Raw genomic sequence first — 26,431 nt, forward strand, 5'->3', positions numbered from 1 at the left:
TTCTTTTTATCTTGTAATTATTCATTTGTTTTCGTTGAATTAAGAATACATACGACCGAAAAATTCAGTTCGTATACAAAATTAATAATGTAAATAAATTAAACATATTCCACTTATGCGACAAATTACCCCACATTACTGATCTGAGTCTGTCTAAGTGTGTATTGTTCTTCTTTTATGGTTAATCATCTATTTACCTCCTTCCAACAAACAGTATTCGCCACTGTCACTACTACTCACGAGTTATTAATAGAATCCTAAAATTATATTAATATAATGACGTCAATATAGTTCATCATTCATCCATCACACAATATTATGAATGAGTTAATGTATGTGTATTAGTGACGAAATATTATAATATGACTAACAAATACTGCATCGGGCAGCTGCTGATTGCAGTGTGTAATTATGTTGTATATTATATATATATATATGTATTAAGTATACCTTTTGAATGGGTATGATGTCTGATGTCCTTAGCAAGCTATGCTGCAGTTACCTGTAAAATGAAAGAAAAAATGCATCTCAAACTGCATACTGAAGGTTGAGTTTGTAATAGAACAGTCGTTCGCCGCTCGCAAACTAGACAATGGACAAATAATAGATACGATATCGTTTATTTTTTTTAATATGCACGTAATATGCAAAGGTGGGCGAGATATTATAATATCGATATTGAATTCCTAGAATGATACAGAGGCAAAATCTTTTTAAAAACTCATAATACTCAAATACGTACATTAATGATGTCATTAATCATCTAAACTAAAATGTTCTGGACAATATACCTAATATGCATAATAATATTATTATTGCAACAGATTTTCAACAAGGAATGAGGATGAAACAATTTAACATCGCGATGCAAGGTTTATATAGTATGTTATAGATATAGGCCGAGATGCATATAAGTATACATTATATTACCAAGTGGGTGGAAAGTGTGTGGTTAGTACACAGAAAATGAACTTTCAATAGACAAACGAAATTAGTAGATATAGCATGTAGTAAAGTCATCGGCATCATTTGAGGAAACGGTTAACATAACTGAACTCGATGCGGTTTTAGACTGCCACTTGATTGAATAAAATAGAAAATACCACATATAATATTATGTAAGATTTTCCCACTAGGAAAATGTTTATCGCAATCGACAAATAAATAACAATATATTTTAGGACTAAGGTGATGGTTTTACTTTAACGCGTCACATTCTTGGTAACCACAAGACATAACACAATGCCCTAAATTCCCGCACCTACACTGTATAGCATTCAATCACCACCATCTTTAGATTAATAAAGCCTAAGCATAACTTTTTGCACAAGCAACGAGTGGTCCACTTTTAAGCAGTCAAAATCAGATCCCAGATTGCTTGACATATTGATTCGCTCTTTTTCGTTTCAAATTGAATTATAAAAAAATCTCAAATCAAATATATTAACTATCAGTGTTATTTATAAATAATATACATTCCTGTTATTCATCAGCTGTGAAAGTCAGACTAGTCTTTCACACAAAAACCTGTGGTAATCTCGATTTCCATAAAATATGTAGTAGTGATATATGCATTACATTTGTAGAAGATATGTTGATGCCAGTGTATTATTTATCATGTAACTCATCTATCCAAATCAAACCATTCCCCGTGTGACCACGACAGACGCATCAGGTATGGGCACTCTATAGAACATTGACAGGTCACCCATAGACAAAAACGGGAGGGGCAGAAAAAGTAAGACCAGTCGTTGTGAATGTATCGGCTGTCTACCTGAGTCGGTATCTAATGATTCAATACAATTAAAATGTAATTGATGACTTTGAGAAATAAGTATTATTTTGTCAATTTTTTCAAAAAAGAATATTTTTATTCTCGCACGTAGTCCCATGGCTATTATACACAAGCATTATAATTATGTAATCTGTATTTTAATTAAATGTATCTTATGTGTCATGGATAATTGTCGCTTGAATGTTGCATTATGACAACATTGTACGTAGATGTGATAGAAAAATCTCGTCTCAACAAAAATATTCCTTACCTCTCGAATCTCAAGTATCGGAAAAGTCGAGAAATCACAAGTTACAGTTATTACTTACTACACAATATATTAGGTAGGTATAACTTAATATTTTTCTACTCGATTCATTGTTACATAAGGTTTTTTGGTACTGTTCGGTTATACCGGAGGCAGCGGAAAACGCATTTTGAAAATAGCCGATAAACTGGATTATTTGTTAGGTTAACCTAACCAAACCTAACCTAACCTAACCTAACCTAACCCAACCTAACCGAACCTAAACTAACCCAAACTAACAAATAATCCAGTTTATCGACTATTTTCAAAATGCGTTTTCCGCTGCCTCCGGTATAACCGAACAGTACCGGTTTTTTATTTTAGTACCACCTAATGCCAGGGAAATTTTTTTAATATCTCCCAAGTAAAATGTAATAAATAAGGTAGGTACTTAGTGTAAATTACGCGAAACACATCACCATCTACAATGTGTCGTTTAAGTTTGCCGGATTTTTTTACGACGAATCGCCAACCCCGTTGGGTTGTTGCTCTGAATCAGACACGCATTTAACTATCACCTTTGCCTTCAGAGACACGCACTCTGTCACTACTTCACCGTGGGGTTTGTTCACTACTCTAAATACTGCTATTTCCAATCATCACTTTATTGACGTATCATAGTATGCCTTGTCTGAACGTCGTGAGTAAAAAGAAATACCATTGTCTAAACGTTTTCACTGAAAATGAAAGCCCAAACGCAAAATCTTTGCCCACTTCCCATTAATGTTGTGTTCCTTGGTGCATCACGTGTATTCAACGCAATAGCGAAGACGTTAACTATTGTTTTTATTCATAGAATAATTTACAAGATTTAAGAATGTAAAATTCTTTATTTAACGTACTAACATAATTCGGAAACACCTCACATAATATGTAGGTATTAGAAAAAGATTGGTTTAATTTAATTTTCAATGGTCATCTGGCTCATAAATCTTATAGAAAATCCGTCAATATAATATTATAATAATATAATATGTAGGTAGTGGAAACTGCAAAGTCCATATGATTTCAAATCAGAACAATAGTAATTAACTTTATTCAAATGACCATTGTTAAGTTGTAACAAAGCAGTTGTTAACTTCAATAGGTATATATTTTCACTAACGATATTAAAATATTACTGTTTAAAAAAAATGATAACCCTAGCTACACACAGTGGGAGGATGTCTCGTTAAGTATCAACCTAATTAAATTACAACTAGAGAAACTAGAGACATCTATGAAATTAATGGATCTGTATCTGTATGAAAAAAAATTCTTAGGTACATAATACTGATCAATGATCATATTCAACATATCTTCCAAATTTAATCATGTATTTTCATGTATCTTCTCTTGCGTCATTCATGTATTTAAACCGAATTTGTCGACCGTTACTGGGCGTTTTTATAATTATGAAGGTATATAAATTATAACACATTGATCACTAGATATGGCTTCAGTCGTGCATTTTTTCGTTTGCTAAATGAACCCAACTCAGGGCATGCGTAGCGTGTGCATTCGCTGCATCAAACCAGTTTCAATATAGTATTTGGTTTTCGTAATGAGCGTGCTATCATACGTAGTTCCACCAACATTGGATTTATGTTCAATATCACATAGTCTTTATTATACTATAATTTTACACCAATTAATCCAAATATACACTATTTTTTAAATAAATTACTTATTTGTATTATAATCAGTATATGAAAAGATGGCAATAAACTGTGAACATTTGAAAACCGTTTAACTTGCAAGTGACGGAGTGTAACACATTCAATCGAAGGCATGCGCAAAACTACTCGGGTGTTGAAACGTTGAAGCGAATTCAAAGATGAAATGAACAAATATAAACATAGCTTAATGTTAATTCGTTATTTTATGTGTTTGTGATAATAGTTTACCTCCGTCCAGCAGGGATTCTTTGTCACATAATACGTATACATAGGTATACTTAACTAATATTGAAATCAACGTATTATTTACTCTAGTTTACTGACGCACTAGTCTTTAACTGAGCTGTGTAGTTAACAATTCAAATGCCTGCAAATAACAATGGCGTTCAATAATAATCGAAGTATAAATTATTTTATTTTATTGTAATCGCGTTTGCCGTGTAGCGTGCCCTCGCGACCCGCTCGCTGCGGTGTTAACCCGTTCGCGGCCACTCTGACGATTTAATTCAACCCCACGTACAGCACGAAAAGGTAATAAATCATTTATTGATTTACAGCTGATGGATTCTGTAGTTTTGGTCGACGCAGTTTTTGTAATATCACTATTTTCGACGAGAATTTTGAGGGCACCATGATTGTCAGCACTCTTTACACAACCGATCCATCTCGGTGACGAAGGTTGCCTATTGAAGCATGCGATTATTACAAAAGTAATCCTTCATAAACACAGTTATCAATATTACTATATTGATCAATTATTCATCTTTTTCGCAATGTGAGAAAATGCTTATAAGTAGGTATTTATGTTCATTCCTCCTCCCTAAAAAGTTCTCCTTCATAATGTATGGCATTCAGTAAGATTGTGTGACTGGTTGAAATGGATTTAACTCTGTTTGAACATATCAAGCACTCTCAAAGATTGTTGAAAACTTTTGAAAAAGTACCTCTTAGTACACATTATACCTAATAGCTATAAGTATTAACACCAAGTACCTAAGGCCCGGCACTTTATTAGGCTTCATTTAAAATGTATTATTACTTTTGTATTCAGACAATTTTTTTCTCATTTCTCCAAAGTACGGTGCTAATTACATACCTATGTCCTTTCAATAATTTCATCGTTTTGAAAAGTGTCGCTAGTGTCTTAAAGTGCGGCCACACCGGCAACAAGTCGCGCGACAACTCGTTAAATTTTACGATAATTATCATAATTGCTTAAGAAATTTTACGATAATTATCATGCTTATCGTAAAATTTAACGAGTTGTCGTGCGACTTGTTTTCGGTGTTATGCATTCCTTACTTATGTAATAATACATCGATTCGTGCGGTTCAAAGCAATAATTACTTTGTAGTTTATCCACCAGTTGACTACAATTAATTCAATACTACTGTTCGAGTTCTACGGCATACGACGGACTTGCCATAGGTGACAGTAACTGTTGCCGACATTTTTGTAAATTGAAATGGATGGTAAGCATTCATTTATCAACATATTGTTTGTCGTATGGGGTTTTTTAATACATACTACTCATTGCCATCCTACTGTCACCGACACTAACTAAATGTCGGTAATATTTACGGAAAATTGGTCAAACAATAAATTTACCGCAGACGAAAGGTAATATTCATTATTTTGCACACAAAAATATTACTTTGGACACTCGTCTCGTAAAATTGTTACGTGGTTATGTCAACTTGCAATAAATATTAAATTATAATGACTGAAATCGTAGCTTTCATTGATTCCAGCTTTTTCAATTTCGGAATTGCAAACCCTACCGTCCGGCAACAAAAAATTGGCGATAACAGGAAGTCGCTGTAGTTGCACATAGAAGACTTCTCAGTGACATACCTGTCATGACGGCAACGCGTGCTAGAGGCGTGTTTAAACAATAATATATCGGCTCTCCTTTTATATGCGACTCTTTGCCTTCTTTGCAATAAACCAAAAGTTTACTAATAATAATTCTAACATCACCCCTAATCGTTTTAGACATATTTTTATTATTCACAGTTTCAAATTACGTGAATTGATAGATCCGTACCTCACGGAAGCGTAAAATGAAATGATAAATTTGGGGACGTTTCTCATTTAAAAATGGAAGTGCAATTAGCTGTACTGGAGGGGATTGTTAGTTGACAGTTTTAACACGTGGACAAGAAGTTCTTGTTCGACAATACTACACATCACATCATAGAAAAATGTAAGCACATTAGTGTATTTTTTGAGTTATAAACATATTGGTTCCCCCCCAACTATCCCAAAAAATCGTGACGAAAATACGTCATGCGCAATATAACCGGCGCGCGTCAGCTAGGTCGCGGAAAGAGTAGAAAAATTATCCGTGGAGTGATCACGTGGAAACAATTACATAATCCCGAAACACTAATGTCATAGGTATAGTCGAGTAAAGGCGCCTTTTACCTTTATTGTTTCATATGCGTGGAGACAGCATTTCTATATCATTGTCGTGCTATGTTATTGACTGCACACGAGGCTATGAGCAATTTTCCCTACCGGAATGTGTCCGCACACATGTTTTCATCCCCCGCACAGTCATCACACAAAAATATTGTAAATTTGCCAGATTTTAGTTTTGCTCGAATGCACGAAACCATCACATGCGCAATTATTCGACTCATTTCTCTGAAGGCGAAGGTCAAGTGCGACTAACGCGAGCACGCAAGTGAATTTTTTCGTCGAGCGGGATCACTATACCTACCGTATTTTAGTGTTTATCTTTTTAGTTACTTCAAAAATGATCGTCGTTAGTGTTATTATTATATAAAATCGCTGAAATTAATAAACACCTTAATAATATAAGATTTAATGAAAAATTGTATATGTGTGTTTGTGAGGGGGGGGGGGGGTGTAAATTCACCACACTGGGTGACGGCCCGTCACTGACGGGTGACACCAACCCTAGTTACATCATTGCACACATGCGTTGATGATCCGCACATACAATAGAAAAATTAGAGGGAACGTTGGCTATGAGGTATCAAAATTCATTCTTCATTATTGATGGAAATATTAAATGGGCCGCTAAATAATTTTACGTTACCTACTCAATCATAGCAGACGGTGCAGACACATATTTCATATAACCATAAGTATACTAACTATTGGAATCTCATTAAATCACTGAAAGTTTATTTTACATTTGTTTATTGGTGTATCACAATGATTGCATTAACGATTCGATGTCGTTTAATATTTAACTATAAATCACCCGCTGTATTCGACCCCTAATGTTAGAGAAAGCTTTTTAAACCCAGCGAATAAATTAAATAAGTGTAGGTAGGTATATTAAAAATATTAAGGCTTATTGTACGTTGGACATTACGTATTAATACGAATGAACAGCTAAGTAACACAATGGTAGGAAATATCGAGAGGCTTTCGATAAAATAATATGACTTTTGTTTGTTTTAATTTCAACAAGTGCGATTTGATTCACTCGTTTTATTCGATCCAAAGTCGTAAGTCGTTCGCTACATTTATGAAGTTGTATGTTTATATTTTTTATCCCACGCTATTGTTAAGCATGTGCTGAGAAATTCAAAATGTATGTATGTATTAATTATGTTGTTTTTTCTACTTAGCAACACAGCGAAAGTATTATCCAGATAGGTGTAGATGAAAAACTTCTGCTATAGATATCAAGCCTAAATATATCGAAAGTGAAGTAAAAAACGTCCTGCTCTACTAATTCTCATACAAACTGCGTTGATGTTCTTTATTGGCGGAGCACACTGCAAGAATCCGTGCGATGCGCGCACGGTGCAGGGGAGATAAACGGCTGAAACTTAATTAAGCGATTTCATTCGTAAAACCATAGAAGCATCCACCTGACAGAAGAAGGAATTGTTCAACATCTTTGGGTGGGTCTACCTACTAGAGACTAGGAATGAATTAGTTTTTATTTCTAAGTTTAAATAAGTTAAATTCCGTTAAATTTACCAGTCCTCCTATGAGATTCACAACTATATCACTTACCCGGATTTATTATATATATGTACTTATATCTACGAGCAAGTAGACAAGTAGGTCAAGATCCGCCTTTCAATAGGCACACAAATTTTCAATATATATCCTTATTGCAATGTATGTAGAGTTCATTTTTTAATCACACACAATATCCCCTGTAAGTTGTGGTATCATTTAAGCGACCACGTTATCAGAATGTGACAGCAATGCTGGAAAACATTAACGCGAATTATATTAACCGCACTTATTGCAATGCAGGTAGAGTTAATTTTTCAACCATATACCTGTACAATATTTCGTGTAAATTGTATATTACGTCATTATTTGAGCGGACACGTTAGCAGAATAGGAAAACACTATTATCTACTTTGCAATAAGCACTCTTAATTATAATAGATAATTAAATTGTATCAAACACGTAATCCATATGTTTAAAAAATATTTTTAAAAAAAATTAACAGACCCAGATGTACCCAGAGTATGTTTGCTTGTGATAACTTTTATTTGTATTCTTCAAATGCTTCGTCCATTCTTTGTAAGTCAATTTCCAGATGCACAGAGTGCCTTCCGATGGTTGACCTGATTAATATTTTAGGTTTGTCGCTTAACCTATCGACGGAATCTCGGGCTTTATATAAAATTACGTTGCACGATTTTCAATACCTTGTCAACCTAAAAAAATATTCTGATCTGTGTTCTCTCTGTTGGCGTGGTCGAGTGTTCAGTGAAAATGTCGTAATTAATGTAAAAATATCTTCCAGACCCGAAAGTCAGAAATTTTAGTGAATGATTTTTTTTAGTATAAGTACCTACGTTTCTCATGGCAAGAGCAAATTGGGTGAAGGCTTCTTGTTAGTAGAGTAAGTACCTAGCTTCATTTAATCCTGGCGTTTGCGAGGTCACTTCAGCGGAAAATACCCGAATTTCGATATATTTTCTATTGTTTGAATCACTTTGGAAGTTATTTTGCATAATATGTTTTACCTATATACCTAAGCTATAACACGCCGAAGATCGTAGAACGCGCGTTTGTTTCTGCAAATACCCGAAAAAAGATTCTCGAGATCCGGGATTTCCCGAAATGTTAAAAATTTCCATTCTCGAGATTCGGGATGGGAAAATCCCGAAAATTTCTCGAGGATTCCCGTCGGGAAATTCCCGAAACCCGACTCTAGTCCTGTGTAACAGACCTATAACCACCACAGTTTCAGCGTAAGTTTCGTGTAAGTAAATGCTATAATTTTCGGTAGATTATGTGAGTGTGAATTTTTTTTTAAATTTGGTGTATCCATCTGTTTAAATAACCTAAAATAAATAATAATATAGGTAAGTAAGTTTCTAACAAATTTACACACAATTTGGAACTAAAAATGAAAGAGGATGCTATTAAACCGACGCTTTGTCTAGGGAAGTCACTGATCAAAATGCATTCACCAGGTAATACATATGTCCTAAATTACCTATCAATTTAAAAAAAAAAAAGACAGAATGATCCACCTGTGTATATTATAACATTATCATGACGTGGTAGTTAAATTTATTTTATTCACCATTTACCCGCATCGAAGTAACAGTTCGCCACCGGGCCCGAATCCTGCAATGACTGCTTTTAATGTATTCCTATTTTAACCTTTATTCCTGCTTGAATATATTACCATTGGCAAGTCAACTTTATAAACGTATCTGTTCTGTATAATACGGGCTACTAACACATGTTTCCGTCTTGTAATATGATAGAGCCTGATAGACATGGTTACGGTACCGTCGATAACTGATGAATCGATACGGATATATTTTTCCTCGGATATTAAATCTTCTACGCTTTTAATTCGACTTTAACATTTTGTCTATGTACTGAATATAACGGCTAGCACCTTTGATTGAAAACTTTTAAGGAAACAATGAAAACAATAACAAAGTCAAAAAGATAATGAACTAACAGTAACTATTCCTGCAATGAAATTATAAATACAGACTATGTTGAATAAAAAATACATCGTAAATACGGCATCGTCGTAGATGTAAACTTTTCTTTGCTCATTGCATCAATGACGACTTAACATTACTAGAATATAAGGTTGTGGTATTTTTGTTGAATTCAGAATTTATCATAGGCGGCATTGTTTGGAGTACCGGACCGCTCCCAAATTTCAGTATTGTCACCGTATTAACCAAGACCCACTATATTCAAGCCGCGGGACGAAACTGTGAATATCGATCGTAGTTCTAGTTAGTTATTGCTTATAAGTATATACCTACTTCGAATGCAATAATAATGAACTTTTTGTGGTGGCTCTCGTGGTGTAGTGGTAAAGTGCTGGCCTTCCATCCGGGAGCTCTGGGTTCGACCCGGTGAGGACACAATGTTTTTATGTGATGTTCTCAACCTTGGTGTTTGTGATTGTTCAAAATTACTAACAACCACCTTGTATAGTACGAAAAAGCAAGGACATGGTTATTAATAATAATTTAAAAAAATGGACTGTTTGTAGAAAATGTAAAAAAATAGTCATACGTTAATTAATATGAACGAAATATGCAATCTAAAATCTTCATTTACAAACATGTTACCGCATTGCATTCAAAGTTATGCATTCACTAGCACTACCACTATCAGAAATCTCAATTTAGTGCCAAGGCCTGACTATAGACCGCCTTGGCATTAACGATTAACCCGTTGCAGACGGATTTAAAAGGAGGAAAGGATGGACCAACAGCCAGATTAATTTCTCTAATTTCAATATTTCTTTTAAAATTGTACTTAATTGAATTATTCCAAATTATAATTGTATTTTTGACGCAGATCGTCTCCAATGATTTAACACGTCATGACAACCGAATTTCAAGTCTTTATTTTCACTAAAAAAACACCTATGGATTTAAGTCCCAATCCCAATTAATTTTATCCGGTTAATAATATATTTGGCTCAGGAAAACTTTCTTCATCCATAACAATCAATAGTAAATAAATAATCGTGCCATTTTAATACAATCGATAAATAATAGATACATTCAACTGCCTGCGCATCTGCCTCCCCTCTTGTTTTAAAGCAAATCGATTAAAAATTACCACATAATGGGGGTCACACGCGTTGCTTTTTCATTTGCATCAGTACATATTCGATTAGCTATAATGTGTAAGTACTCGCTCTTTTTATTAGTCGTATTGTTTTCAATAGGTACATACTTCAAGTGACTCGTACAAATACGTGACCGATTCTAATGAGTCGTCTCTGTACCGGAGTACGAGTAACTAAACATTTTCCAGCGATGCGTTTTCCCTCTAATTTTATGTTGCACATAAAAGCTAGGAACAATTATTCTAACATCACCACATATTATGTACATATGTGTGAAACAGGATTCACACATTTAACTAGTGCATGGCCACCACAAGAGGTGCTGACAGGGCTCTAGCATGGGGGCCCGGCGTAGCGAGTCGACCAGATAAGTGAGATAAACACACATCACAGATTTGCTCTACTTAATAGTAAAAAAAGTCACACGCGGCGCTATTTTCCTTCAATTATGTTATTAGATACACTTTTTAATTGTGTATCGATACTCGACAACTCCATAACTCAAATGGATCTATTAAAATATACAAAAAAAAAACCGATAAATATACACTTTAATTTTACCGCGTACACCATTTGGAAAACTCTACCTACTGTAAAGCGTCACGCTGCCTTTATCCTTAGCGATAGGTAGGGGGCCCGTTTTAGGATGTGGGGGCCATAAACTAGTAATAAAAAAGTTATAAGCATTGTATTCCTAGCATTATATTACAATACATACAATGTTGTGATACTATCATATCAATACTTTCATTTGAGAACAATACCTCATATGTATGCAGTTTTGAACATAATTACTTACGTAGAATTTACATTCGCATATATTTTAACCTTGAAATCAATCTACCCAACTTGATTAACTGTTGACAGGTTCCTTTTAATTCTCAGTTCCTCGATTGATCATAAATTGGGTTAGGTACAATATTTTTTTCCAAACCGACACGAAAATAAAAAACGAGAAAAAATATGTATTGAATAAAAATCATTTAATTTTGAACAATCATAAAATCGAAAAGCTTTGATTATCAAACTATATTTTGAAACTATACGCGCAAAGCAAACCGAAATGCACTAATGCAGTATTTAAGTTTCACAATCCCGAAAAGTAGATCGACGGTGACTTTTACATATCTATCTGTAAACCGTCCACGAGGAATGTTTAGAAACAAATATTATGTAAATAAACAATAAATCAAAGACAACAAAAGATATTCTCGACAACCTCGTTATTACACTCTTTGGCGATGGCTGGTCATAACAATCCATGACGCCATGATATATAATAATCTCGGCTAAATATGTATATCTTGCTGGTGGACCAGAAAATACATACTATAACATTACAAACCGGGGGGCTATGGGGCATGTGGTAAGCCTGATCATACTTAAGTGATATCAATATAAATCTGTGTTATTATAATACATATGAGCAGGTACAGCGAATCGATGTCAATTAACACCGTTTTGACACCCGATATATTTTTCGTATTTCTTAACATACGTACAAATGTATCATCACCAGTGTATTCAATAAGTCCAATCTTGAACCATATCAATAAAATCACCTGACCATGGGCCCAAACAACACGGTTTTTATAATAGAGTGAATTTCACATAAACGTTTTGATTTAACACAGAGCCAAGTAAGCCTGAAAACCTAGATGTGATGGTTTCCATTAGGTAGTTACCTTCTATACCAGAGAGTGTTTCACAAATTTGTATTATATAATCCATAGATAAAAGGCGGTATTATACGAGAGATAGTATAAGTGTTGGTTAGGTACGTACCCTGGCAAAGTGGCAACTCAACTCGGCGTCTCCTTGTTTTGAATTTCAGATTTACGTTAATCGTTCGGACTTTAGACGTTGGTCTATCGATTGTTTTAAATGTAGCGTTTTTAAGACAGTTAAATAATGTGTAGGTTACACGTGTCAACTTTTTTTAGACAGGTGCTTTCAAATGAAAGACGCCGTCGTTTTAAAAACATTCTAAAATCTATATAATATTAATATATTATATCCACTGTTATGTTGTTGCACATTATCGGAATTGTTATTTACAATTGGAAGATCTGCTTGTTTTAAAGAATTGTTCTTATATTTTGAACATGTATGTATTGATAAATGATATTTATTTTATAAGTTCATTAATTATCACATACGTCTTATTTCTTATGTACTGAACCGTTACAGTGATGTTTAGTTTAAAAATAGTTAATATATATTTTAAATACAGTTCACAAAACAATAGTGGAAAAAAGTGTTATACCCACAAATATTTTATGAAACCAAATATGTATGACTTTATTCTAAATCGTAGAATGACTGCGTTAAAATAATAAGTACCTCCTCGTTTATGGTATATGTGCGAATATGTCATATATGATCTATTATTTGTTGATTCGCAGAAGATATGGAATCATAATGACACAAAGATCATCGATTTTTTAAACTTAGATCAGGTTTACAATCTGCCTGTAAAGTCGCCCAGTGTAATCATCGAATAAGCTAATATGCAGGTTGTAAACACTCTACCGAGAAAAGTTGAAAGCCGGTCAACTTTACACGCTACACGCCGGCGTGTGGGCCTACTGCGTTTGCGCAGTAGAGCGCAGTACCAACCTCCCGGTAAAACAACGAACTACGTTCTGTCAAAATAGTCACTGGCTTGTGGCTTCTCAGCGAATGGAAAGTTTTGTGTGTAATCATCAAATCGCAGTATCTGAATCGCCCGCTTTTAGTTTCGCCAATAAACAGCTCGTAAAGAAGCTCAATGTAATTGAGGCTTTAGTCACGATCTTTTTAGACCATGCCTCAGCTGAAGTATAGCCTTAATTTTCTAACTTAATATGGCACATTAGCATTTAGAAATGATAAACTTCTCCTCATGAGGACCTAGTTTGCTCGTTGCATCACTGTGGACTTAATTTGATCCGAAGACGAAGCCGGCTGGTGTTGGCAGAGTAGCAAAATCCTTTTTGCAGCGGTTATGAGTACGTAAAAATATATTGGCGTTTATGAAATGAAATTAATAAAACCCGACCAGCAATTAATAAAACAATATTACGAGTATCTTTAAAAAATGTAAATTACCACGTTCACTCCTAAGCAGAACATACGAACTTCTATAAAGTGGAGGTTTATATCAGCAGACTTTTTTACAGGACCCACTGAGTCGTACAGTTCACTCCCCTAGCTGAACAGTGTTTTTCAGGCGCGAGGAGAGGACGCTTTCTTAACTCAATGCTCCGAAATTCTTTCCCGTTGTCCCGGCGCCGAATCGTCCTAGACCCGTTTTTTTTATTTAGTGATCAATCTATCATTATTTTTCTCTTGTTATGACCGCGATCCACGATTTGTCTTTACGTTCCTCCTTTTGTATATTATGCTGTAAGAAAATTGTCGCTGGTGCATGCATGCATACAATTATTTTTATTTTACTACACACACATAAATACACACACACTTTTCAAAGCGAGCTTCGTAGTGTAATGTTTTCTTTTCACAGTCGCATTGTACAATGGGTGTTTTACAGACTTTCGTTGTACAAATCGAGTACAGGAATGCCTAACAAAATACGAGACAGCCTTTGATCGTGTACTTTCACAACACAACTGAATTGTTTGACAATATTATCTGTATGTTTTTACTTAGTTTTTTTTACTGCTTATTGAATTTCTTGTTTCTAATATCTCAGTATAGGAAAATCATTCTACTCGTTGTAGTGGTATTGTTTGTTAGTATTAAATCAGGCATTGCAGCAAACAATTTCAATACATACGCGAAACGCCTATGGTACCACTGTAGAATAATTTACCTAGGAAGGTTTAGGTAGTTTTATTTGCAATCTTATAAAACCTTTTTCACCATTTAGGCCATAGGCCTACACGTTATTGGCTATCATGAGCAAAAATCTGGTATGATAATATATACCTACCTACTGCTTTTTATTTGTGCAGACATTTCTTCACGGGTTGTGCGAATGGTAGTTATATGGAATGTTGCTCAGACCACATCGATGTTTTAGTGCATAAGTTATTGTATGTCCAGTTTTGTAAGTTTTGAGAAAATCTAATTTTAAGATGCATGAGAAATGGACATATTATTATGTGTTTGAAAGATACAATATCTTCTCAAATATCCTATTTGGACGTACAATACTTTTACAGCATAAAGATACGATACAGACGAACGTTTTGTGTATGTTAACTCAATTTCGGCAAAAACTGGACATACCTACAATATCTTTGTACTAATAACTAAGCCATCGAACGTCTATAACACTATTTATTCCATAACACCGCATACAAACTCTTAAAATTCTTCAAAATCTTTAAATAAAACATTACATTACAAAACTCTAAATTAAGCCCCTTTCCGGAAAAGTTTCGTTGACCTGAAATCGTAATTTTGATGACAGCGATTAAACGCGACGCGTCAATTTAAAAACCATGACTTATGATAATGTCTGGGCTGCTGGGCCTCACCATGAAGACCAGAAATAGATGGCCGTATAGCATTGAGAACAAAAAATAACTCGTTCGTTCATTGTAAATACCAATGTCCCAATTTTATTAGATTAAAATAGAACATTAATTTGATGACGACTTGATACTTACGAGCACGTATCAGAAGTTTATATGAATTATACAATAGGTGTATGATTGTATTTCAAACCTTCTTATTTTATTCTGTCTTTTCCTTGTATTCTGGTGGCTTTTATTACGTATTTTAATAGTGTTTTATCCAAAGAGATTGAAGTCTTCAATTATATTAGGCCAACTATTTCTGATACAACGGCCCACGATGATTGCTGTGATACGGCCAACCGCATACGTATAAATTTTCAGACACGAGAGTTTTGTAATAGAGTTTGCATTTACATTATCCTATTATACAAAACAAACTATGGATAAGTATTTCTCTAGAATATTTTTTGGTGACATTTCATTGATGATGATCATTACAACGTTTTTATTAGGTCGTATTCTTGTTGGTCCGGTGGTTGTTTATCCAGTACAAATCTTGCAATCGATTTTTTACTAACTTCCCGACTAGATAAACATTTGAAACTTTTAAAATATATCAGAACACGATGCCAATGCATTCTTTTAATACTTTTAGCCATCTTTAAGTAGAATTGAATTCATTTTCAGTTAATTCTGTTTGTCATGAAAAGTTATTTCGGAAGAAATCCGTAAAAAGTAAAACACTATTATTGGTTGCTTTTTATTTATTATTATTTTGGTTGCACTATTATTATCTGGAGTCCTAGCAACTAAATTATTAATATATACCTACGTGCGTTACTATGGAAATCAATATGAAAAATGTCAAAATAACATTTCAGTATTATTTCTATCAAGTACAAATTTTTTGAACGTTTAAGCTAGTCTAGTCAAGTTTATATGATTTAACAGAAAATTTAAAAACGTTGTATATAAAAAGTACTTTTTATCTTGTAATTATTCAGATGTGAACCTACGAAATAATCCAAATTAGCCTGTTTAATGGAAGAAGCTTTTTGTTCGATGAACGAGGTCTTAAAACTTGTGATGCCATCTGTTGTCGAGATTAAAAATAATGTGTTTTTGACCGGTATCTACTCATATCTATGGTGCGTCATTTTAACTGATTTGCTGAAAACGAACGTTGTTGCGATAACGCTATTTTTTCGGTGAAGGGCACAATTGATACTTCCCGTTTGATTCTTTTGCCTTTTGGGCTATTCATATGAAAGAGTCTTTGTTACCAAAAAAGGGCGGGCTGTACACGTATCTATGTTTGCGAACGCATTATCGTGATTTTAGTATGGCAGTCAAGATAATACAGCTGTGTGGAGTATACGGCTAAACCAAAAAGTGGCCCATCGGAATGCCGAATGCAAACAGAACACCCTGTTTATTTAAGCAAACAATCCAAACAAGTATCAACGATTAATGTTTGGTGGTAAAAAGACACTCGGGTCTGAATTTAATGGAGCATGCCTGACAACTATTTTTCTACTAGTAATTTCCCGGAAACTAGTGATTATTTTACGTAACCAAATTTATGCGAATTTATTTTATAATTATATTCCCGCGTCGCTATTTTACCACGTTTTTATTAGCTCATATTCTTGTTTGTCCGGTACAGATCTTGTAATCGATTTTAACTAACTTCCTGACTAGCTAGACATTTGAAACCTTTAGAATATATCAGAACACGATGCCAATGCATCCTTTTAATACTTTTAGCCATCTTTAAGTAGAATTGAATTCATTTTCAGTTAATTCTGTTTTGTATGAAAAGTTATTTCGGAAGAAATCCGTAACCCAATCCACTATTATTGGTTGCTAAGGAGGTGGTCCTATCAACTAAATTATTAATATATACTTACGTGCGTTACTATGGAAATCAAAATGACATTTCTATAATAAGTATAACATTTATATAAAAAGTTCTTTTTATCTTGTAATGATTTGTATTTATTTTCCCTCCCTTCAGCAAGATTATCGGTTTTGGTTACTATCTGCAATCCCGTGATTGTTAATACTGGGATCCCGCGATTACGGGATTAATTTTTATAAGTCGTTTTGTCATAAATAGCGTATTTTCGAAAAAAATGTAACTTAATGAAAGTAACCATTTCATTTTTTTTTCAAGTCTTTAAAAAGTCATAATTTTGCAATATGTACCTACTTATGGAAATAATTATAATGTCTACTTTACCATACACACTTAGAGATTTTACAAGGCTTTTTTTCCCTTCTATTTACGTAATATTAGCAGACATTAGGTATGCACTATTCTTCATAATAATAGGTATTGTAGTGTCTACAAAAAATATGTAGTTGGTACAGTGTTGCCATCTTTTTCTATATTGATAATAGTACAAATGGGTAAAAATTATAGTATTTCTGAAAAAATCTATAGTACCTACAGGAACATTTTCTTCTCGAATCCTTTAAAAGTATAGTATTTTTGGCATATCTGCGTAAAATTATAGTATTTTACATTTTTCGTCGTTTCAAAATTATAATATTGTACTATAATTATAGTAGGGTTGGCAACACTGAGTTGGTACCTATACATTTATCTATTCGAGATTCCGGAGTCAGCGACTTTATCAATATGAATATTAATATAAAAGCGGGTTCTTAAAACTTAATCATAATTATAATGATTCTCTATCATATATTATGCACATATCTACATACCTACTCTTGATGATTGAAAATGTTTTTATAATTGGACTAACGATATTATGTTTCATTATTTTCAGACTCCTGGCAGCAGTAATGGCCTCCCCGGTGCAGATTCGACCGTTGAAGATGAGGGCTCTAATTGGTTCTGGGATCCGCCCGAAGAAAAAGGAGGAGGGACGACTGATACAAACAGATATGAATCGCGAAAGGATGAAAACAAGAGGCTGGTGGTGCATATCGACAAACTTCAGACTGAGATATCCAACCTGAAAAACAAACACGAAAATGATTCTTCAGATGACCACACTAATATTGGCAATCTCCGTGAACTGAATGACAAAATTCACATGCTGACAGAAGAAAATAGAAATCTGACATCGAGTATAGATGATTTGGATAACCAAAACCAAATTGCAATGGAGAAAATGATAAACATCAAAAAGGAACTTCAAATTAAGTATGACATGCTTCTTAGAGAACACGAAGGGTTGAAGAGTGAAATAACCAATTTCCAATCGAAGTTGAACCAGTGCGCGGAAGAAAGAGAGCTAGATTTAAAGGAACTGAACGAAGTAAATGAGAAGTTGTCATCAGATCTAGATACACTCCATCACAAGTATGAAAATCTAGATAAAGTCCACTGGCTGTTAAAAGAGAATGCAGAACGTTTCCAGGAAGAAAATATGGATCTAAGTGAAGAAAACTTCAATCTTCAAGAAAAGTGTACGAAGCTACAGCATGATTTAGAAGAATCACAGAAAAATATAAAACCAGCCGATGAGAGCCAGGGCAATAACAATCATGTGCCAAATGAAAAATATAAAGAACTGGAGGAAAAGTTCTTCACGCTGGAAAGAAAATTTGCTGAAACTAGCGTACCCAACAAAGCCATTCAATTGGGTGAAACTCTTCATGATTCAAAGGCACAAGAAGTCATTGAAAAACTTAAATTTGAAATTGTCGAGTTGCAAAATAAATTGAACACCAACGAAGAAATCAAAAGGTTAAACCTAGAAATAGATCATTTGAAGCAAGAAGTTGAATCTTTATCAACTGCAAATCTACAAACTAAAGTTGAATCAGAATTTAGCAAAACTGTGAAAAATCTTTTAGATAAATACGTTACTTTTAATTTGCCGGATATGAAAAAAGTTGAAAGTAATTCACAAAATGAACTAGTAAGCTATGTTGAAGTCTGTTTGAAAACATTTTCGGAATATAAAAGCCGGAATGATACTTTGGAAATACGTGTTGCAGATAACTCTAGGGTCATCAACAACCTTCAGTTGAGTATTGACGAAATGAGCTCAGAAATGGATATTTTAAATGGTGATCTGTCTCATTATGAGCATGAGTGCTCAGAATTGAAGAAGAATAATGATTTTTTGATTGCTGAATTACGGACATTAAAAAATATCTCCAAGTTAGAACCGATTCTGGAGCAAAATGAAGAAAATGTTGAAAAGCTGCAATCCGATTTGGAGGACTGCAGTAACTTAAATAAGACATTTGAAGCAGAATTGGAAAGAAATGGAGTTGAAAAACAATGCATTATTACTGAGAGAGATGACCTAAAAATTGAATTGGAATCCATTCAACAACAACTTCAGAATGCCAAAAACGAATTGTCTGTTATGAATAGGAAACCAGGAGACAATCGAGACATTAATAGTTTAGAGTTGCAGCAAACATTAACTATTACTCAAACTGATCTAGAAAAAATTAAAACACAGCTATGTTCGGTCTCTTCAGAAAATGAGAAGTGCAAAATTGATTTGAGTATTCTCGATAATGAAAAAATTCTACTCATGAGAGAGGTCAGTGAATTAAAAAGTGAATTACAAACAAAATCCATCATAGAAGATTTCGCAAAGAAGGTTGAGGCAGAAAAAGCAGACCTTATGGCAAAACTAAGCCATTTATCTGAAGTAGAAATGAGTGTGGAGATTTTGAATAAAGAAAACGAGGCTCTTAAATTAAGAATGGAAGATTTGATGACAGAAGCAACCAAATCGGTTAGCCAACATGAAAGCCATCACAATGAACTTGAATTAAAGCACAAAGAAGCTGAAGCTCAAATTAAAAACTTGAATAATACAATTAGTTCATTACAAGAAGATAACAAGGCATTGAAGAATGAATTGTTCAATAATAGTGAAGAGTTACTCACGGCTGCTCGAAACGAAGCTGTATTGAAATTTGATCTGGAAAATGTGACAAAAGAATATCAGGAATTTAAAAATAAAGCCGAAATAACTGAGACTACATTAAAACATAACATTGTGCGTCTCGACGAGACTCTTATGCAAACCAAAGCTGATTTTAACAAACAAATTGAAAGCTCAATGAGGTCAATGGAGGCTTCCGATGAGAATTCAAGTTTAAAAAATATGCATCTCAGTGATGAATTACATTTGGTTAAAGATCAATTGAAAGAAAAAACATTGGAGTTAGCGCACGTCATTGAAGAAGGAAGTATCAATGAAACTATCCATAAAGAGTCAAGTTTTGTCGCAAACTCAGAAATTGTAGACGTGTCAGACAGATGTAAAGGTGATGTGGAAAAAATTGAATCAATGAATATAGTAAATGAGCAGCAAATTGTTTTTGAAAGTAGATTACAAGAAATGGAAAAAGAAAACTCTTATCTAGCAGCAAAACTTATCGGCTTCGATAATATCTCAAATGACCAGTTAAAGAAGATAGAAAACTTGGAGATGTTCAAGTCTGAATTAGAAAATCAGATTGATTTATTATCTTCTGAAAAAACTGACCTTATCAATCTAGTCACCCAAAAACATCAAGAGAGCCTAAACTATCATGGTGAAATACAGAGGCTAAGCGCATTGCTTATGGCCGAAAATGAGAGGTACAAAGAATTGGAAAGAGGTCACGAAGCAGCAAAATCTAACCTGTTACAACACATTCAAAATCATGAATGTAGCAATTGCGCAACTATTGCTGGAAAATTAAAAGAAAATGAAGAAAGATGCATGCATTTTGAAAAAAGATTGAGAGAATTTGAGAATTCTGGAGTAACCGCTGAAGAAATGGAGAAATTAAGAGAGAAAAATCAATTTTTGGTGGAAAAGTGCGACGTTTTGGGCAAGAATCTTCTACTCGAGCAAAGCAATGCCAAACAGATTGTTCAGGAAAAATTGCAGGTTGGTAATAATGAATCATTATTCTTTAGCCTATTTTTAAAAAAAATAAAGTATCAAGACATGTTTATCAACTAAGAAAACTAATTTTTGAAATCCATCATGTAAAATACTATCTCAAATATTATTCTTTTCTTTATAATTGATAGGTTTCTGAACGGGAACAATCTCTCTGCAAAGAAGTGGAAAGACTTCGAGCGCATCTTTTGGAAGTGGAGGATGCCCACACTCGAGAGCTGGTGGTTTCCGATCAGAAATGTCAGGAACTTCAAACTCAACTCGCTGTAGCTGAAGATAAAGCCAAGCACTCCAGTACCGTTTACACATCTAATAGGTAGGCAATTTAAACTCACAGTATACAACAAAAATGTGTTTACACATTAACATGATAACAGTGGCGTGTGGTGACTTTTGTTAGTAGGGATGCTGTTGGAAAATACAGTTAGGTTTTCTACTTAGGTTTTGTTACTACTTGAACCTTGGCAGGCAACAGATGAAGTAGTATGGTGTGATATCGTAGATAGTGATACCAAGAAGAATGAAAGGAACTCACATGTGGACTGGCGGGATTCTTCGTCAGCGTTATTTCAGTTAGGGGTGTGGACATCACAGGATATAATATCGATAAAACACATTATTTTTGATTTGACAATTTCCCCGCGCAGGGATGTTTAATTTCACTAAATTATACAGACATCGGTTGATATTACATTATTGGTTACATTGTAGGTTGCAACAGAGAAGACACATTATTATTACGGGCCATTGTCGTAACAGTTTTAATTTATTCGGCGCTGATGTTGGGCGAATTAATTTATTTGAGCACATTGCCGGGATTAACACCGAAACACTTTATCGGACATGCGATTCGTTTTAAGGGTGGTTGTGTGGATCACTATTGACGTAATAATGGTAACAGGGGTTCACTGAATTGAAAGGAACTAGGAACAAGCGCGGCCTGCATTTTTGTATTGAGGAAAGCCGCGCGACCACGTAGCGCGTGGCGCTAGGCACGTTCCTCTCTCGCCCGAGAATTTGCACTGTTCCACAAATCTCTAAGTCACAGGTCTAAAGGATCGGCGGTTTCGCGCTCGGAAGGCGCGGTATCCGAGGGGTGCGGGGCGGGTTATTTGTCGCCGCTTCGGACTGTAGATTTTGGGCGCGAATAGGCCCTTCTTAGAAATTTTCGGTCAAGCGAGGACGCCATCTCGCACGGCAGGGAAGCCAAACTTTTGGTCGGGGCCCTCTTAGTGAGGACTTATTAGATTGTGGATTTGGAATTTGAAATTGTCGCGCTGGGGTCTTTTTTTTTGTCTGGTAATAATAGCTATGCGATATTTTAAACATATTAATGTCATTCATAATATAGAATGTGTACAATACCAATCATCCATAAAAGTCTTAAACAATGTATAATAATGTACTCTTAGAAGAAGTAGGTACAGTTAAGTAACACCATACAATTGCCCAATATATACATAACATTATTAGGTAGGTACATACTAATTTGTCAAATATTTCTAAGATTATGCTCTGCATCTATAACATCTATGGACCGCACGCCATTGCATGCCAACTATAGGGTTTTGAGATCACCTCGAATTCAAGGACTAAAATCACCACTTCTAGAATTTTTGTTGATTATTTTATTATTACTAATTAAGAAATGGGTGTTGAACACTAAAATTTTTTAATAGAATCTAATAAACTGCCTCAAAGATAATGCAATTTGTTATGCATTACATATGCCGAAAATGTTACAGTATGTATGTTTAACTTTCGCTACTGTCAAAAAAATCAACTATACTATGTTTCCCTGTTCATGTTAGTCAGTAGCAGAGTGTAAGCAAAACTAACGTATTTTCGACCGGGGAATTTTGACTCATCAACGCATTGGAGATTCTCTATTGAAACATTATTTCATTTGGTATTTCTAGTATACGAGCCAATCAGGAAGTAGAGACACTCCGTACCCAAATACGGTTGGTGGAGAGACAGCGAGATGATATCCAATCACATTTGGGCGAATCAGAAGACAGGAATAGCAAAAATCTTGCAGCCCTTACAAACTTACAATGGGTACTTGAACAATTTCAAATGGGTGAGAAAATTAAATTTATTTGCAGACTATGTAGAATATTTAGGAATATATATGTAAACTGCAACCCATATAATAATTTTGTGTCATAATACCTGTATGTATTATCATTCTTTATCATATATTTACACTCGTTACTTGAAATAGTCACATACTGACATTGATGACCTAAGGTCTCATCTCGTACATTTGCATCAGCGAAGAATAATAAATACTTTTACGAGTAAAGGAGGGGCTTAATATTTAATTATTAAATCTACAATATTCCAATAATATTTTATGTAAACAATAATACAGATAAGGAGAGAGACGGAGAAGCCCTTGCGGGCAAAGGCAGGAGGGACCTCGAGGAATCTAATGCTGAAATCACGAGGCTCATGAGTAGTATTGAAGAACTCGAGAGGAAACTGGAAGAATCAAACGGAGGCTTAAGGGCAGCTGCGAGACTTTCTTCACAACTCGATACCAAAGCCGCACAACTCGTTGAAGCGAAGGAACAAGGTTTGAGTACTGCCCTAATGCTTTATTGTAATAATAATCAATATTTAAAAAAAAATCCTTAACCTAGTAATTTAAAAATATTTTGCATTTCAGTCGTCTGGTATCAAAGATAAACTATCCCATATTTAATACATAGATATAATAAAGTTCTACCTCTGATACCAGGAGATTTATTTGTTCTTGTAGGTACCATTGTTTTGATTACGCACGTATTGAGTACAGAGTGGTAGCATAAAATTGCAACAAAGTTTACTGTTTTCCCACACAATCCACCAATCATAAGAATCCTAACCCGATCTGAATTACAATACCATCCATATATGTTATTATTTTGCACGCAGTTAATAATTGATTTTTTCTTTACTTTTCTGCGTTTCTTTTTACAGTTTCATATTTTTTTTCGATACTAGAAAAAATTTGCTTTGTGTCTTAACATTTTTATTTCACAATAATCTGGTGAATTAGAAGTTTTACCTTGCCGAAAATTGACTAATGATATTCACCTTTGGTTTGGGCAGAAAAAAGACACCTCATTTGAATTTCTCCAATGCACTCACTCAACCACTCATATAATACTTAATTTATTTCATGATGATAATTTTACATATCGGTATTATACTGTTATAAAATTTGATATTTTTTAATAAGGAATGATAGAACATTGGCAAATGATACTTTGATTTTGACAGCTTAGCAAAAAGTCTAAATGCATTTTTTTTACTAACCTATTTTATTATTTCTTATTATTGAATTGCTACATTCTTGTTTCTTGACATACTACAATATAATATAGTACACTTTATCCGAAATATTAAATTTTAATGGCAGAAGTGTGTATCTCTAAATATATTTGTAAAAACATTATATTTTATTGAAATTCAAAAAATTACTGAATTTCTGCCTACTTTTTTTCATGACCATCTTTATAACTGTATTTTTATAGATACACCCTTTTGATATTAGAATCTTGTTTACAACATTCGATGAGTAAGTAAATAAAAATTAATTACACAACATTTTACAAAAACAATTGATGTCTTCAAACCTCACAATTCACCTGCAATATAATATATCTCAGAGGTTTCAAAATGCTTTACAAAATTGATAAACTGCATTATTATCGCATAATTCTCTCCGTAGAGCGTAGTCTATCTTCCAAATTTGGTGATTCAACTAAATATCAGCTGGTAATTCTGGGTTCACAATTTGTTACTATCCCAGAATTCCATCTGGTATACGAGTCGAGTGGCCACAATTCTCAATCACTTGTCCACACCACTAATCGACCATCCAATGACATGGCACTACTAATGATTTTTTTAATTTTTCTTTTGTTTTTCGTGGTTTATGGTTTCCAAGGAAACATACGCTATATTTTCAAATATCCCCGTAAAGTAGGTAACTATTTGGCCATTTACAATATTGATGCAATATAGCCTATTTTTCCTTGTGTTTTTACATAATTTACAAGTCATGGTCCAGAAGTTCAATATTATATCGAAAGAAACTCTGAAAAGATGGCATGGTTTTCGTTTTAATCGTTGCTGCATCAAAAATATTTAACACTTATTAAATATTTCTTCATCGTTTTTTTACATCGGTTAAGATTTTTTTTTTTTAATAATATTGAATTTCTAAACCAGATTTATTAGAATGATTTTTATGAAATTTATTTTGTTACTTTTGGGAAAGATTTTTTTTTTTAAATAGACTGTTTTAGGAAATAAAATTATTTTTGTCTTGCTTTAGTTACTTCTAATAAATTATTTTGTTTTAAAGCCTATCTAACATTTGTGTGCTTATGGTAACTGAGGTTTTTTTCGTAATATTATTTACTCAAAACATACAGATTTTTATTTTTCACTTTTGCTTTTTGTGATATTTTTTATGACCACATTTGTTTTTTAATTGTATGCACTCATCTTCAGTGTTATGCACAGTTGATGGAATAACATTTTTTTTAATTAATGTCCTTTCTTAATTTATAAATGTAATATTGCATAATAACATGTTTACTCATATGTTTTTTAGTATTTGTATTTTGTTTATGTACTTATAAATCAATACCTTCCGAGTGACAATCAAATAATTTTAGAATAAACCAATTTCCTTTTACAAAATCTATGTTCTACCTATCAAAACTTTACTATTGATTTTAGAGGATATGATGAGGGAAGAAAAGGGACTACATATTTAAACATGTTGCATTAAATAATTTATGTGTTGAATACAAATTTAATAAACTGAATCTTTTGAAAACAGTTTCTTGTTAAATTTTATATTTTGTAACCATTATCTCGGAAATAACAAACCAAGTTCATTTATAGTTGAAATTTCTTATCATATACAACTTTTGGTTAGATTTTATCTTTCTGTTTTCATTATTTTTCTTGGAAGGTATTGAAAATATTTTGTTTAATGTTGATGCACCACAATGTTCAAAAATAGTACTGTTTCCATTGTTTTATACCATGTCTACTCGGCAATGCATGTGCACTAGTGCATCATATACACAAGTGAATGAAGTTTGTGCAAAGGCAAACGTCAAATAAAACAAAACAAAAACACATCTGCGGTAGACGGTGTAATCTCATTTGGTAACTGTGAGGTATTTCGGTGGCCGGATCATTCCGAGTCGCCCCACAACTCATTTTGCCATATGGGGTTTGACTTTC

The 26,431-nt window shown here is 33.8% G+C and overlaps 1 protein-coding gene across 3 annotated transcripts in view; it reads left to right on the forward strand.

The window, feature by feature from the left end:
- The window catches only part of LOC147067042 (uncharacterized), a 105,959-nt gene that overhangs the window by 70,655 nt on the left and 8,873 nt on the right, over positions 1-26,431 (forward strand). For all 3 annotated transcript variants that reach the window (XR_015071445.1, XM_085953661.1, XM_085953662.1), the window contains exons 3-6: positions 18,074-21,160; positions 21,307-21,491; positions 23,095-23,258; positions 23,553-23,756. Coding sequence is in view for 2 of the 3 variants with exons in the window: in XM_085953661.1 (XP_085809787.1) it covers positions 18,074-21,160; positions 21,307-21,491; positions 23,095-23,258; positions 23,553-23,756 (3,640 nt within the window). In the remaining variant the exon portion in view is untranslated. The remainder of the gene's footprint in view (positions 1-18,073; positions 21,161-21,306; positions 21,492-23,094; positions 23,259-23,552; positions 23,757-26,431) is intronic.

Source organism: Rhyacophila brunnea, unplaced genomic scaffold (genome assembly GCF_057557595.1).
Source record: "Rhyacophila brunnea isolate RB1 unplaced genomic scaffold, BYU_Rbru_1.0 scaffold_4, whole genome shotgun sequence".
Taxonomy (NCBI): Eukaryota; Metazoa; Arthropoda; class Insecta; order Trichoptera; family Rhyacophilidae; genus Rhyacophila; species Rhyacophila brunnea.